Here is a 14724-nt window from a genome sequence, read left to right as displayed (position 1 = left end):
CAAACATACAGTACTAGCTGTGCATTTACTTATGTCTTTTTTTCTTCCTACTTATACTGTTACAGTACTGTAGCCAAGTGTCTGTCTGAATCCAAATTAATTTAAATACATTAAACCAGACACAAGCCAAACCTCACAGATGTACAGAACCAACTTAAAAAACTCCAAATAATGTTAATGCTTATATTAGCTTGTCATTAATCATTTAAAAATTTTATTACATCTTATTACATTTAAGTATGGCATAATATGGAACATTAAAGTGTATAATTATGAACTACTTTAAAGTTTCAGAAAACCTATCTTGATCTCATGCAACTTTTCCATATTTACTCAAAAGTGCTGACAGTATACACTGTAATCCATATCTTTCTTTCTCCAGATTATCATGTGTCTCTGAACACGTGTGAGGATAAATAATCATCTGACAATCTGTCTTCATTGTATCTTTCAAGACTGGATTAAACAAAATCTGATCACCAAAAATACATGATATTGGCAGATGTGAATGCAGTCATAGGACAACAAAAACCAGTGAGGGTCTAAGTTATCAAATCTCTTTTAAAAATCAATGCAATGATGCCTCTAGTCAAAGTGTTTAATCTTCATTTCTGTTCATCTCACTTTTACATCTTTCCAGCAGTCAGTCATTCTGTCAGTCTGCCTCAGTATGCAACACGTACACAAACTCTATTGTCCGGTTATCGTCTGTTTGCGTCACTCAGAGTTCGGTTAATGAGGAAATGTTAGTGGAATGACAAGGGCTGTTATGGACGAATGTCAATATTTCTAGGTTTATGAATTTATGAGATGTTTATTTTGTAATTACTAAGAATTTGGTCTATTGACTCTAAAGTTCCGGCTGCTGCTCGCTGTCAGTCGTTATTTATTAATATCTTCATCTAGATCTACAGTATAATACGACAAAGATTTAATGAAACATAAGTGCATACAGGATTCCCCTTTACAGTCATAATAATCCATGTTGAACACATACTGATAATGTGTTGCCATTCTGTTGTGTATGTATTCTTTTAGATTTCAAAGCAGTTGCTCAGCTGTTGAATGAAAAAAAAGCTTTAGAATCGAGTCCTTATACATTGTCTATATTTCTGAATAAAGTGCAGGCAGTCACTGCTGCTCAGACTTGAGAGTAGCTATGGTAACTAGATAGCAGTTTAAGGGTTTGCTGTAGCCCACTCAAAACTGGAAATGGGAAAAAAAAAACAACAACAACACAGTTTTATCTAAGTGCAGGCTATATGAATTATTCTATTGATTACTGAGTTTTATATGATGTGCCTGTTGTGTCACAAATATAAAGGATCAAAATATGTGACTGACTTAAATAAACAATCGTACAGCAAATGTGCAGTGGCAAACTTAGAAATATGTACAATAATTTTACCAGTGAAGATATTGAGTCATATATACATTTTAAGAGTTCCTATTTTTGTTATCTTCTGGTTTATATGAAAGATATTAAGAGGAAGATAATTAAACTTCAATTATGCCCATTACAAATAATGTAGCAATCTTTGGCAAAATGCATCTGTACCCATTTTATGATTACTGGCCAATGGTGTTCCTGATAAATCTTGAAAGGCTGAAGCCTGCTGCTCAAAGTAGCTTCCTACGAACAAAGTGGTGCTAGAGACAATAGGAACTTGTAGTACACATTATTCTTATACCATAATTAATCTGATGTGAAACATGAAAATTGACTGATGTTTGAGTTAAAACCTGAGTATGCTTCATAGGAGGTCCGTGCGGGGTACAACTTTTGTGTTATAACTATTATAAGGCATGCAAAGAAAATGTCTTACAAGTACAGAATATGGACAAAAAGATAACCACAGTAAAAAAAAAAAAAAAAAGCTAGGGTAAAATAAAACAACGTACAGTATGTCAGTGCAAATCAAAAACTGAGCCCCATAGAGTTTGATACAAGATGGTAATGATACTTGTATTCCTATGGGACTGAAGCCCATTCCTTATGGCTGGTGGGTGAATGGCAAATTAGGCAGTCATCTTGTTCAGGGACATGTGGAAATTGTGGAGGTAGAGGCTGTGGAGACGTGGAGGGCAGAGGTATTTCAAATGCAAACGGGGGGAGGAGGAGGAGGGACATCAGACTCTGTATCAAACAGACAAAGCTATCTACCTTGCAAGTCAGCTTTCATCAATGCAACTTTTGTCAGCAAAATAATAGGAAAGGAAAAGGCAAAGTATACCAGCTGTTAGTAAAAGCACCAAGATGTTAGAGATGGAGTAACAGAGACACAGATTGTCGAAGCAGGAGGAGACAGGGGACGGGATGTTTGTCCTCAGAAAGAACCAGAGGGGAGGAAATTATGTTGTACAACCAAGGCTGGGTTCAGCAAAACTTTATCAGCAGCGAGTCTCAAGATGGCAGAAGCATCACGAAATAAAACCAAACAATTGCCACGAATGACAGAAGTGAATATGCTTTATTTTCATATGTTAAGTTAAATTTAGAGAAACAGAAAATCTGCTGCTCCTGCTTTGTTCATATACTATTAGCAGCTACATGCTATTTAGCGAGTAAATCATCACATTCCAATAAATGTGTTATCATTTCCATTGAGAGCCCCCATTGAGTGTGTGTGGCGCAAAATGAAAGCAGCAACTTTGACAGACCTGCACAGGGCGCTGGATTTGATTACATTTGTAATGTGGGAACATGAAAAGATCAGAAGTTGCGTACTCAATAGAAAAAGAGTGGATGAATTGTGAAATTAAACTAAGTGACTGACGCTGAAAAATAAATCAAATATTGTCTCTGGATATGGTGCACACATTAGACTGGGCAAATGATATTCATGCATGCAACAAAGGCTTCATACATAATTCAAAAGGATTGCTTCTGGCAAACTCTCAGATCCAGCATGCATAGAGCAAAACAGAATGGGGATAAAATGGGAAATAACACTGGCAGTACAAATATGGCAGAGAGAATAATCAGATTATGGCCAAGTGAAACAGAAATGATTGCCTGTGGAGGAGTGTCAGAGCTTGATGCATTCTAACAGAATACTAACACACTTTATGGATGTTAAATTATGAGCCACAGGTTGCCAGTGTGGGTGTGCTTCACAGTGTGAGTGTGTTTGTGTCCTTGTCGGACGAGTGTACAAATGGGAGAACTGAACGGAACTGCATGGTGTGTCGAGGACCCTTTAAGATAGCTTTGCGAAAATTAAGGAAAAATAAAATGTCAAATAAAGAAATATTAAGTTTTCATCAGTAAAATTAGATTTAAATTGAAGGTTTCTCTTTTTGTGCACGATCACACTGATAAAACGCAAAAGCTGACAGCAATTTATTGCCGCCAAGAGTTTTCTTTTTGAGCTGAGAGGGGCCTCATTGGGGTGACTCACCTTCACATCCTCTCTCTATCTGTCCCACACAGTCCAGAGCATCTGACATCAGGTCTGGGAGCCGCCCGTTCAGATCCACTGATGCCAGACAACCTTGAAAACCCTCCTTAGCATGCACCAGTTTGGGCAGCTCCTTGTACATCTCTTTGGCCACCCCACCGATATAAAGGTTACCTATACAGAGAAAGAGAAACATGACAATACTGACCCCTAGTGGAAACAATCACTGTGCCAAGCTTACCTTATCATACATGTGGCAGTAAAGTGCAACATTCGAAGCACAACACTATAGACGACATTTTCAAGCTAGAATTCAAACAGTTGTTTCAAGTACTTTGTGCGAGTGGAGAAGTGCAGGAGGTTAATTATTCTCAGTCTTGCTCTAGGAACCTTTTTATTCCTTTTTTTTTCTTTGCTCATTTACAGACTTTGCCTCACGCTTTACTGTTTCATTAGCAATTTCTGATAAGAACAATTACAGCATTCTTCAAGGTAGAACACTAATTATGCCAATATCCTTGCAGTTGCAAAGGTTTTCATACTGTTGGCTGATAATTCTTTCAAACAATTTTTATTCAAGGTTGGCCCGCTGAACACAAATGTGCTTTTCTATAAAATTACTGCTACATTGTTAGCGGTGGTCACGAAACAGACGAATGTCACATTCTCCTCACAGGTCCTAAATGCTGGTAATGAGTGGAGTAAAGCATTTTTATCCTCAATTTAATGAAATCCTGAAAGAAAAATCTATGAATTCTGCATACGCACCCTTCAGGTCCAAGTTTTTGGCCCCTGTGGTTGTCTGTGTGGTGATCTTGGTGTCAATCTTGACCGTGTGGAGGTTGTTGGTGTCCCTGGAGATTATGACATTGTGCCAGTGGTTGTCGTTCAGGGGTTTGTTTGAGTTGCCCTTGATCAAGTGGGCTCCATTCCCGAGGTCGGACACATAGTGCAGGTAACTGGAAGCAGACATTTAACAACACGAATGAACTTGGTAGCAGTTACTTATCAGAAATACTGAAAAATCCAATTCCAGTTATTGCTATCATCCAAAAATACACCTTTTTAATACATAACCATATCCCTAACTGACAACATATACACTCAACAAAAATATAAACGCAACACTTTTGTTTTTGCTCCCATTTTGTATGAGATGAACTCAAAGTTCTAAAACTTTTTCCACATTCACAATATCACCATTTCTCTCAAATATTGTTCCCAAATCTGTCTAAGTCTGTGATAGTGAGCACTTCTCCTTTGCTGAGATAATCCATCCCACCTCACAGGTGTGTCATATCAAGATGCTGATTAGACACCATGATTAGTGCACAGGTGTGCCTTAGACTGCCCACAATAAAATGGATGTACTGCCAAGTTCTCTGAAACATCTTTGGAGACGGCTTACGGTAGAGAAATGAACATTCAATACATGAGCAACAGCTCTGGTTGACATTCCTGCTGTCAACATGCAAATTGCACGCTCCCTCAAATCTTGCCACATCCGTGGCATTGTGCTGTGATAAAACTCCATCTTTCAGAGTGGCCTTCTATTGTGGGCAGTCTAAGGCACACCTGTGCACTAATCATGGTGTCTAATCAGCATCTTGATATGACACACCTGTGAGGTGGGATGGATTATCTCAGCAAAGGAGAAGCGCTCACTGTCACAGATTTAGACAGATTTGGGAACAATATTTGAGAGAAATGGTGATATTGTGTGTGTGGAAAAAGTTTTAGATCTTTGAGTTCAACTCATAAAAATGGGAGCAGTGTTGCGTTTATATTTTTGTTGAGTGTATTAGAATATAACGCATAAACTAACATAAATAAGTAGAAAAGTATATTAAATATCTGAAAACTGGAGCAAAACTGTATGTTTGTTTGTGTTGGTGGGTGTCTTTGTGTTAAAATGTGCAGATATAAGAATATCACAAAGTGCAGCTGTCTGAAAAGACAAATAATTGGCAGGTAGCAGAATTAACAAAGGGCTCTGGGCTGTGCTGAACAAATCAGCCTCAAATTCTTTGGTTTACAGGCATTTATGATTTGCATGCTCATTTTAATTAAACTGTGTGACTTCAATGTTCGGCACATTGAATATCCTAACTTCAGGCATTACTTAAAAGAAGGTTATTCTATAGCTGCATTTCAGCAATGAGAAAAACACCCTTGTGTAGTTGATTCCCTTTTATGTTGGGTATTTGCTGTGCCTTCATGAAGATGAAAAAGAACAGTAATAGCCGACAGCTCTTTCAGTAAATATTCTGGCATGGAGGTGATAAGAGAAGAATTTGAAGTCCCACAGTGACACAAAAAAACTGTCAAAAATTATATTTTACTTGGAAACTATGAAGAGCAGCATTTGTAAATTCACAATCCATTTATGTGGAGATTCTTACATAAATAAACTTCACCTACACTAAGTTTAAATGTAATTCCATACAGTTTAAAGCTTCTTCTTTTTTGTTTTTTGTATTTGCAGGACTTCTGTTGGCAAATAGGTACCACTATACCACCAGCTAGAACAAAAATGTGAGTGCAAACTACACCAGTTCTAACGTAAGTGCTTAAGTACATATGTCTGAGTTCTGGTCCTTGGTATTTCACAAACCTTGGGGAAAGTAATGCAAAAACACCACAGACATTTAAAAAAAATGACACCAAAAAGTCAAAGTTTGTCACAGATCTAAAAAGCCAGAGTTAAAGTGCTGAGTACTTGGTGTGCAAGAGGTAAAGGTTACTGGATCTATGTCAGATAAATGAGAGAAAACCAATTCAAAGTTTCTGGACTCAAACTTAAGGACAGATCTACTTACCCTTTGACCAGCTCCACCACAATGAAGTCATTTCCATCCCCGCTGTTATACAGGATGAGGCCGTCGGAGGAGGTGGTTTTGAACTGAAAGAAAAGGTGCATGGAGTAGTAGGCCTGCAGGGTAGTGAGAGTCACATAGCTGGAGCGCGACTTGAAGGTGACAGGGTCTGCAATGATGTTCTTGAAGCCAATCATTGCATTGAGCTCACAGTAATCAATGTCACCGTTTTTACAGAGGTCTATGTAGGCCATGCCATTGAAGGAGAGGCTCTGGAGGTGGCCAATGAAGTTGGACGGCACCATGGACATGAAGCGCTTCTCTGTCACAATGCCCGTCTCAATGTTATGGAACTCCAGCTGGGTGTGGTCACCTGCCATTTGACCTTCGATTAGTAGAAGGAGAGAGGATGTTATTTGGGGCAGAAGACAGTTAAACGGGCATTTCTTTGCAAATAAAAATCCCCTGCAGATCTTTTCAGTAATAACGATAACATCATGACATTAAATTGATGTGATTTCCGAGTTAAAAAGAAACTAACGTGGCATGTGAGAATTACTGCTTTTGAATATAATGCAACAGTTGACTTATCAAATCAGCAGGTACAAACCTATGTAAGAAATACATTTCAATACATTTTCAATGGAGAGTATCAGTTCTAAAAAAAAACAAAGTATTCTTGAATTTGTATCTTAGACTATACAATGTAGCACATCTTTCTATTAAGAAAAAAATAAAAAAAATTTTTTACCTTTTTTACTACTAAAAATAAACAAGGCTCTACAGAGAGTCTATCTACATACACAGTTTTGTTATAAAATGAAGAGTAACATGAACCTAACTTTTACCATTGCAATACTGTGATAAAAATTCAGCCACTGGGCCTTATTATTACATTTTATAGCTATACTTGAGAGTTTATCTGACATTATTCAATGATGGATGTGTTCTAAATCCTCTTTTGGATTTCAAACAGCAACATTTTGCCCAAAATAGATGAGAACATCAGTGATACAGTCTTTACCAGCCTGTCAAAAGCCTCCATAGTACAGAGCAATACATTTAAATATGTCTTTTATTCTTTAACATAGATTGTATCTTACCCAGAATGTGATAGCCCAATAAATTTAGTCTTATTTAAGTTTATTTATCAGAGGGGAAGAGGATGAAAAGTACCTTCCACAGGCAGAAGATCATCTACGGTCAGTTTCAAACTCTTGCCCCTCCTGAACACACGAACTGTGTGCCACTCATTATCGTTCAGATTCTGACCCGCAAAAATAGTCTCTGGACCTTTGCCTGCAGGACAGTCCAAACAACGGTTAACAAGCATGCACACACTCATAACAGAGAGGCAAACAAATAGCAGATAAAAAGAGAATCAGAGGGGGGGGGGGGGGATCGAAAAGAGGAGAGAGTGAATGAGTGAAGTAGTTGGACAGAAGCAGAAAACATTAAGGTAAACATAGTTAATGGTCCATAAAAGCACATCATTCTGACTTGCATTTGTAGGACTGTTCGCGCCATTAGATAGGGCATCAAATTTCTGAATTCTCACCATTTTCTTTGAACCAGGAGGAGGGAGGCAATATTCAAACTAACTGTTCTTCTATGAATGTATAATGCCTGCACTTTTCCTTCAATTAGGACACAAAGGCAAATTAGACTTTTGAGTAGAGCTGATCTTCTATTTCGTGTTAGTTTCTTTCATTCCTATCAGGCCACATGGTGGCAGCAAATAACTACCAAAACGCTACGACTGAGCAACCGCTGAGCATCACTCTCCATCTTGTTTACCTACGACAGTGCGACCCAGTATTTGATTTCTCTCATGTCCACCACATGAAATGAAATCATGATGCAGAAAGAAACACTTACATAATAAAATCAGTGTGGCTGGTTGGTGAAAAATCAAATGAATACAAAAAGCAGAAAAAACAAGCTATTGTTCCTGGAACTCTAGTCATACAAAAAAAAAACAGAAAATACAGAATGTGATCTTAATCAGCACCCTTGAAAATGAATGGGTGCTTTGGAAGAAGCAGCATTTAGCTAAAATTGCACAGATTTCTTCATTAGGTTTGATGCACCTTCATCAAAACCCCAAATTACACCAAAGTGTCGTTCAATTGAATAACCTTTAACTAATAACAAAACAATCTCTTAATCATTCCTTCACTGAATCCTGAAACCGGGGTATTAATATTGCATGAAGCGTGTCACTGCTGGCAGGCTCTAATGGAGATGTCACACAGAATCTCAATGCCAAAAACCTCAAGGAGAGATTAAGAATCCTTGATAAATCAGACAAATTGCACCAAATCTCTGTGATCTCACGGACAGGAAAACAGGAAAAAAGAAAAAAAAATTCTCCAGGATACATTTCTCCACCAATAAATTCCACATTGGTCCAACCGTGGAAACACATTCTTTTATTTTATTGTTGATTTTTGCACAGCCTCGGTGTAAGAGCCTCTTTAAATTGCTATATAGCTCTGATGTTTCCCTACTGGGTACACATAAGCAAACAGGCCAATGAGGATGTGCCACTGTGACAGTATTAAAATCCCCAGGCTCCGGATACCTTGCCCACTGTGGGGAGCATTTCAGACGGGTGCCAGGTTCATTCGCCTGAACCCATTTATGGCTATTTATTTCCTGCTTTTCTGCAATCTTCAAAGCTCCGGTGCAATGTGTATGCAAATCTGAGGGTGCCAAAGTACCGGGACACACTCAATCTCAGAGGCACAGTTCTGCTTTGTAAGCACTAAACACCGGGGCAGGATTGAAACCAGACGACTGGCGAGGGATTAAGGAGGAGAGATATGAAATAATGGGATGGAGTTGGACTTGAAAGCATGCTTGATCTTTGCCTTCCATCATTCTGTCCTTGTTGCTCTCCAAGGAGAGAAGAAAGGGAAAGGGAAAAAGAGGTCAATTGTATGAAGAAGCACATTCCTGCATAACATCCACTTCTGTGGGCCCTGGTTTTATGCCTGTAGTGCAGTCTGTGGTCCAAACCACCAGCTGCTGGCGAGACATTAAGGCCCTTTATTCCACTGTCTGTTGTGTCCAAGCCTCTCCAGTGCCCTCGCTGATGGTGATCTATCTGCTGTGATGGATCTACAGTGATCCCTGCGTGCCTCACCGACTTCAGGCCCAAGGGAACAGTGGAGAAGTGTGGCACAGGGCCGCATGAGAAGATGTGATTATCCAGTCAATCAGCTCTGGCTAGCTGGATGACATGTCAGATACTGGTGCCGCCTGCCCTGACACTGTGACTCACACAGGTGGAGGGAACAGGAACACACTGACCAAGCAGCAGGCCACTGCACTGGATTACCGTCAACACAGACATCAAAGCTGCAGCAACACAGCAAGGGAAGCTTCAGCCGGCTGCCATGCTACGGCACCTGCTTGTCCGACCAGTGCCTTGCTAAGAGTAAAGCTATTGTTAAAATGTTTGAACAAGCAGACGTCAACACAATAAATCATGACAATCAGCGTCTATCTACTGAGTCTGTCCATTTGCATTTATGTTTATGTGCTCCATTACTGAGAGTACCCAATATTGAATACATCAAAAGCTTGTTTTGGACATGGACTGATCAAAGAGCTGAATTCTAGCAGCATAATCATACCATGTTAACTAGCTGCAGGCATGGCAGGAAAGCCCCTGATTATGTTGTAACTTTGGGTGATTGCTAAGGATTTCTTTTTACATCTTTTAAGGAGATACTATTAAAGGACCACTGAGCCAACCTGTTAGCCTCTTTATGAAGTCTTTGCAGACGTTAAGAACAACATCATAATTACTTATTAATTTAAAACAGTTCAGTGCTGCAGAGGTGCAGAAACACACAAATGTTGATGGTAAGTATTTCTGCTGCAGGGAGGGTATTTAAAGTTCTTTTTTCTCCCATATTTACATCATATTTCAGAGTTTTCTTATGAAATTTACTAAATAAAAGGTGGTACATAGAATAAAGAATAATCTTGAGATTTTAGGGGTGCGGGTGATTATAACCACAAGGAGCATCTTGCTTCTAAAAATGCATCATATAAAGCTCAGCATCCCTCTGCTAACACTATATGTTATCACAAGCGACGATATAAATTATATATTTTTTTTAAATTTCAGATGTATTCATCTATAGTTTTCGTGTTCCTTTTAACAGAATCAATCTGCCTGCTGACCACATTGATTTACTTGTTGCCAGATTAGCTTCTTTTACCTTTCCAAGCTTAAATCTGCCTACTATTAAACTGTATCAGACAAAGACTAGAAATCGCTGATCTAATTGGCTAAATTTTTATTGAGGCAGTTCAATAAATGTAAATAGTGACAGAATTTGAACCATTTAGCTCAGATGTAAAAAAAAAAAAAAACACCATAAAAGTAGTACCCAAAAATGTATTGGTAATACGTTTCAGTCACAAAATTTACAATGTCTTTTGCCTGAGAACACGACATGCTCCTCACTCACACATGCATCTTCCCCTGAAATCACCCTCTGATCTATCAGTCCTGACATGCACACAGGTGGAACATCTATGTAAAAAACGGTGTCCCGCAGCTCTTTCACTCTAAATAAGTCAAAAAACTAAAGATTGATGTGTGGATAAGATCAGTTCCAAGAGAAAAAAACACCTTGAGATGCTGCTCAAGAAGGTCACAGAGAGAATAATCGCATTGAGTTGCTCTCATCACGGCATCACAGCTACACTGTAAATTGTGATTATCCTGCAGTTCAAGTTAATGAATAATAGAAGACCAGAAATGCAGAAAAAACGCCAATGTGTCACAAGATATTTTTAGTTCATACTTTCAGTTTGTTGTCACTCAGCGCATGTTAACAGTGTTTAAGTCGAAGTGGCAGTGTTTTCTTCAGACAGCTCTGGGCAGCCCCAGGGAGCCTAGGTACCTAATTGACAGTGATGTGTTCTTTGAGTCGGTGCTAAAATTCTTCATCCACCAAGCTGACCGGAGCTACAGCGCCTGACAAGACACATTAATTAACACAGAAAAAAAGAGGACAAAAATAACCCAGGAAAAAAAAGGAATTAAACGCTAACTCCTCATAAGTGGAAATGCACTGGCTTAACACAGTTCTTTCCAAGAACTTCAATTAAACATTTTCTTATGACACAATTAGGTCTGGATCTATTAAAGGAAGACCTGCTGTTTCCAGCCTTGTGCTCTATCGTACTTATACATTTGCTTAAATTGTGGACAGAATCCAAATAATTTTCTTTGGAATACACTGTGTAGTAAACATTTGTAGCATGTGCTGATAGTTATCAAACATCATTTACTTCTGGAAATGCAGCACGAAGTCGTTTAAAAGCAGCATTGTTTGAGAGAATGAAAGAACTACAGCATGACATGTTGGCATAAAATTACCTCACTGTCAAAACAGATCAGTGCCGTATGATCATATTTCTGTTTGCATTATTCCTACATCTAAGTGACACTACTTTGCCTCTAAATGGTGCTTTACACTACATGTTTTACTGTCTAGTAGTACTTATTCAATCAGTTCTACACTAAACAGGACAACCTGCCCCCACCCATGCTATGTACAATGAGGCCGATTTGGAGGGTATTTGCTGAATGAATGACTGTAGAAATAAAGTAATCACAACAGCAAATATTAGTATAACAACTACTGATGTCTGTGTGTGCACAGATTATGCCTTCACACTATCCTCATAAACCAAGAATGACCTTTTAAAGCAGTGGAATGGGGGGGAATTAGAGCTTAGAGCTTTTTATTTGCATACACAAACAAGGGATGCAATCCAAGATGCATGAACAATGCTATTTAGCATTTAGAAAGGTGTTAAGAAGGGCTGGCTCAGAGGAGCAAGTCTAGAGGTCACATCATGCGATTCTGTACGGGGGCGTTTTGTTGTGTAAGTTTCCACATCTCATCAGGCAGTGACCTTCAAGTACTGTAACACTTTACACACACAGACATCCAGCACTTGTGTTTTCAGACAACAGTTTGTCCTTATATACAGTATGTGACACAGTCTGGCACACTATTACACAGCTTAAACGGTCTCATTTCTGTTGCTATTTACTGATACCGAGAGTGTCTGTCTCTTCAGAATCTTTAAACAGGGGAGAAAGGCTCATGTGTTGTGATTCCAAAGAAGTAATTATTAATTCATCACTGCTCCTGAATAATAAATGTCAAGGATATTTACCTTCCAAAATACTGCAATGTAACCTCTTTGTTCAAACGCGCACACATACACAAACACACGCGTGTCCACCGCGAATCCCACAACAAGATCCATTCTTTTTCCCTCCCTCTTCATCCCTTTCTTTTCCGCTCTGTGAGACAGGTTAATGAGAATAATAAAATCACACTCTGTATTTCCTCTGTGCTTTGAACGGCCTCATCAATTTACAAGCGGCGTGAAATACTGAAGAAGGAAACAAAAAAAAACAAGAAAAGCAAAGGGAAGACAGAGAAATCATGCATGTCTAAAATACCTGCGCTACCATAGCATGCGTTTTATATCAGCTTGAATTCATGAGCGAAAAGGTTCATTAATTAAAAACAACCAAGTGTGTGAAATCACAGCTGACTGCCAAGTTTGGGTTTGTCATTAATTAAAGCCTCCCTCCATTTCCTCCCTTCTGCTTATTACTCTCCTGGACATCGGCAGAAATTTCGTATGTTCTCATCGCTGTTGAAATTTCGTATGACAACATGTAATGTCAATGTCAAAGCAAAGGGCATGCCAGATACATTTCAGTGCATTGATTGAACTCCCTTCACCACAGCTTGAGAATATTTTAATCTCAGGGTCATATATGAAAAGAAAATGCAAGCATGGCTATGAAACAACACTTCTCAGGACTAAAAAGCAGAAAGACTTAGAGAAAAAGAAGACGAAGAAGAAGAGGAAGAGGAAGAAGAAGAAGAAAGGTGAACAGTAACTTACTGGAGGTACAGTTAATCCTGATACAATCTAGATGGGGGAGAATAGATGAGAGATAAATTCATCTTTCAACGTTACAGCTGCAGACATCATTAAAGCATACAGTCCACCCCTCTGGGGACACACACACGGACACTGTCCGTCCTCTGATGCTTTCACACATGGCCCCGAGCTGCAGTGAGCTGCTAAAAGCACTGCAGCATAGTCGTTCCGGAAAAACTCATTGGAATACATGCTACACAAATGTACAATCACGAGATGAGGATTAGTTATATGACGTCGCTTAGATTTTTTTGTTTTTCTTACACAGGGCCATCTTTTTACATACTGCAAGCTGTAGGATTTCTGTTTTTAAGAAGATATCTACATAATGAAAGCATCAGATTTTGGTCAGGGTCAGACAGGGCCAACTGGAAGGCATTTCAGCTCCACCCTCTCTGTTTCTCTCTTTCTGTGTACCTAACTATAAATCTACCTATCTACACATACAAGATGATCTTAACATTTTGTCATGGTGCTTTTCAACGCTTGAGCATTTTCATCTTTGCACAACATCATGTCACAGCTTTACTAAAACCAATGATAGCCAATATGGTGTGCAAGTAGGAATTTGCATTGAAATGCAGTACTATTTGTGCTAGTGGAGCAGTGGCAAAATATCCTTAATTAAGTTAGACCAAGTACTGCGCTTATTAAGTACAATTTGAAACATTTTTCCTCAAAGGTATTTGTGTATTTGCATTGTATGCTTCTTCATCCATTTCTAAATATTCAATTTTTTACACTACTACCATTTTTTGACATCTTCTTAGGTGGAGTAACCTATGATCCCCTTATGAAAGGTGAGGTTTTCATGGCTTGTACTGCCCACTTCAATGTAAAAATGGGTCAAATTAGCTCCATCTAATTCAGCATTAAAATGCTGGACGCTACAGCAGTGAAAATTAACTCAAAAATTATTATAGTAGAGGCCAGTATGCATCACAAGTACATTTACTTTTTACTTATAAAATCTTACAAACTTACCTAAATGAAAAACATTAATACTTTTATATTTCAATCCTACCCTGGACTATGTAAAATATCTAAAATAGACCTACAGTGGCACTGAAATGCAACTACAGGTTCATGTAATTACATGTGCATAAAGTACATTTTGCTGCTCCTGTATGTGAAGGATTTGAACTGTGGCATTATTAATTTTAAATTCAAAACTACTGAAGGCTATTACATATGCCACTACAGTTATTTTTTCCCCAGAAAAAAAACTAATGATTGTTTAGATTCTACTCGATTTTTACTACAGCGAATTCAAAGCTGTACTATTTTTGTATCTTACTTCACCTCTCTGTTTCCTGAGGCTGAGCTCATGTCGTGCTCTGAGAAAGGTGACCCAGATCGAACTCCCTCCCCCTCCTTCCCATTTGGCCCTGCTTGTCATGTGCTGTCAACCACAGCAGAAAAGTGGTCGCAAACAGCCAGAGACCAACACTAGCCTACCCTTACAGGGAATGCTCTGCTTTCTGAAGGAGCGACAAGGAAGACGTTCT

The 14724-nt window shown here is 38.7% G+C and overlaps 1 protein-coding gene across 24 annotated transcripts in view; it reads right to left on the bottom strand.

The window, feature by feature from the left end:
- The window catches only part of LOC110961804 (neurexin-1a), a 254010-nt gene that overhangs the window by 122669 nt on the left and 116617 nt on the right, over positions 1 to 14724 (bottom strand). For 17 of the 24 annotated variants that reach the window (XM_051960402.1, XM_051960401.1, XM_051960404.1 and 14 more), the window contains 5 exons: positions 13178 to 13204; positions 7394 to 7516; positions 6221 to 6602; positions 4170 to 4360; positions 3402 to 3575 (listed from right to left, as the gene is read on the bottom strand). In XM_051960402.1, coding sequence (XP_051816362.1) covers positions 3402 to 3575; positions 4170 to 4360; positions 6221 to 6602; positions 7394 to 7516; positions 13178 to 13204 — 897 coding nt within the window. The remainder of the gene's footprint in view (positions 1 to 3401; positions 3576 to 4169; positions 4361 to 6220; positions 6603 to 7393; positions 7517 to 13177; positions 13205 to 14724) is intronic. The other 7 variants (XM_051960407.1, XM_051960418.1, XM_051960420.1 and 4 more) reach the window with 1 other exon arrangement.

This window comes from Acanthochromis polyacanthus, chromosome 15 (genome assembly GCF_021347895.1).
Source record: "Acanthochromis polyacanthus isolate Apoly-LR-REF ecotype Palm Island chromosome 15, KAUST_Apoly_ChrSc, whole genome shotgun sequence".
In the NCBI taxonomy this organism is placed as follows: domain Eukaryota; kingdom Metazoa; phylum Chordata; class Actinopteri; family Pomacentridae; genus Acanthochromis; species Acanthochromis polyacanthus.
This window is presented reverse-complemented; position numbering and strand designations above follow the sequence as displayed.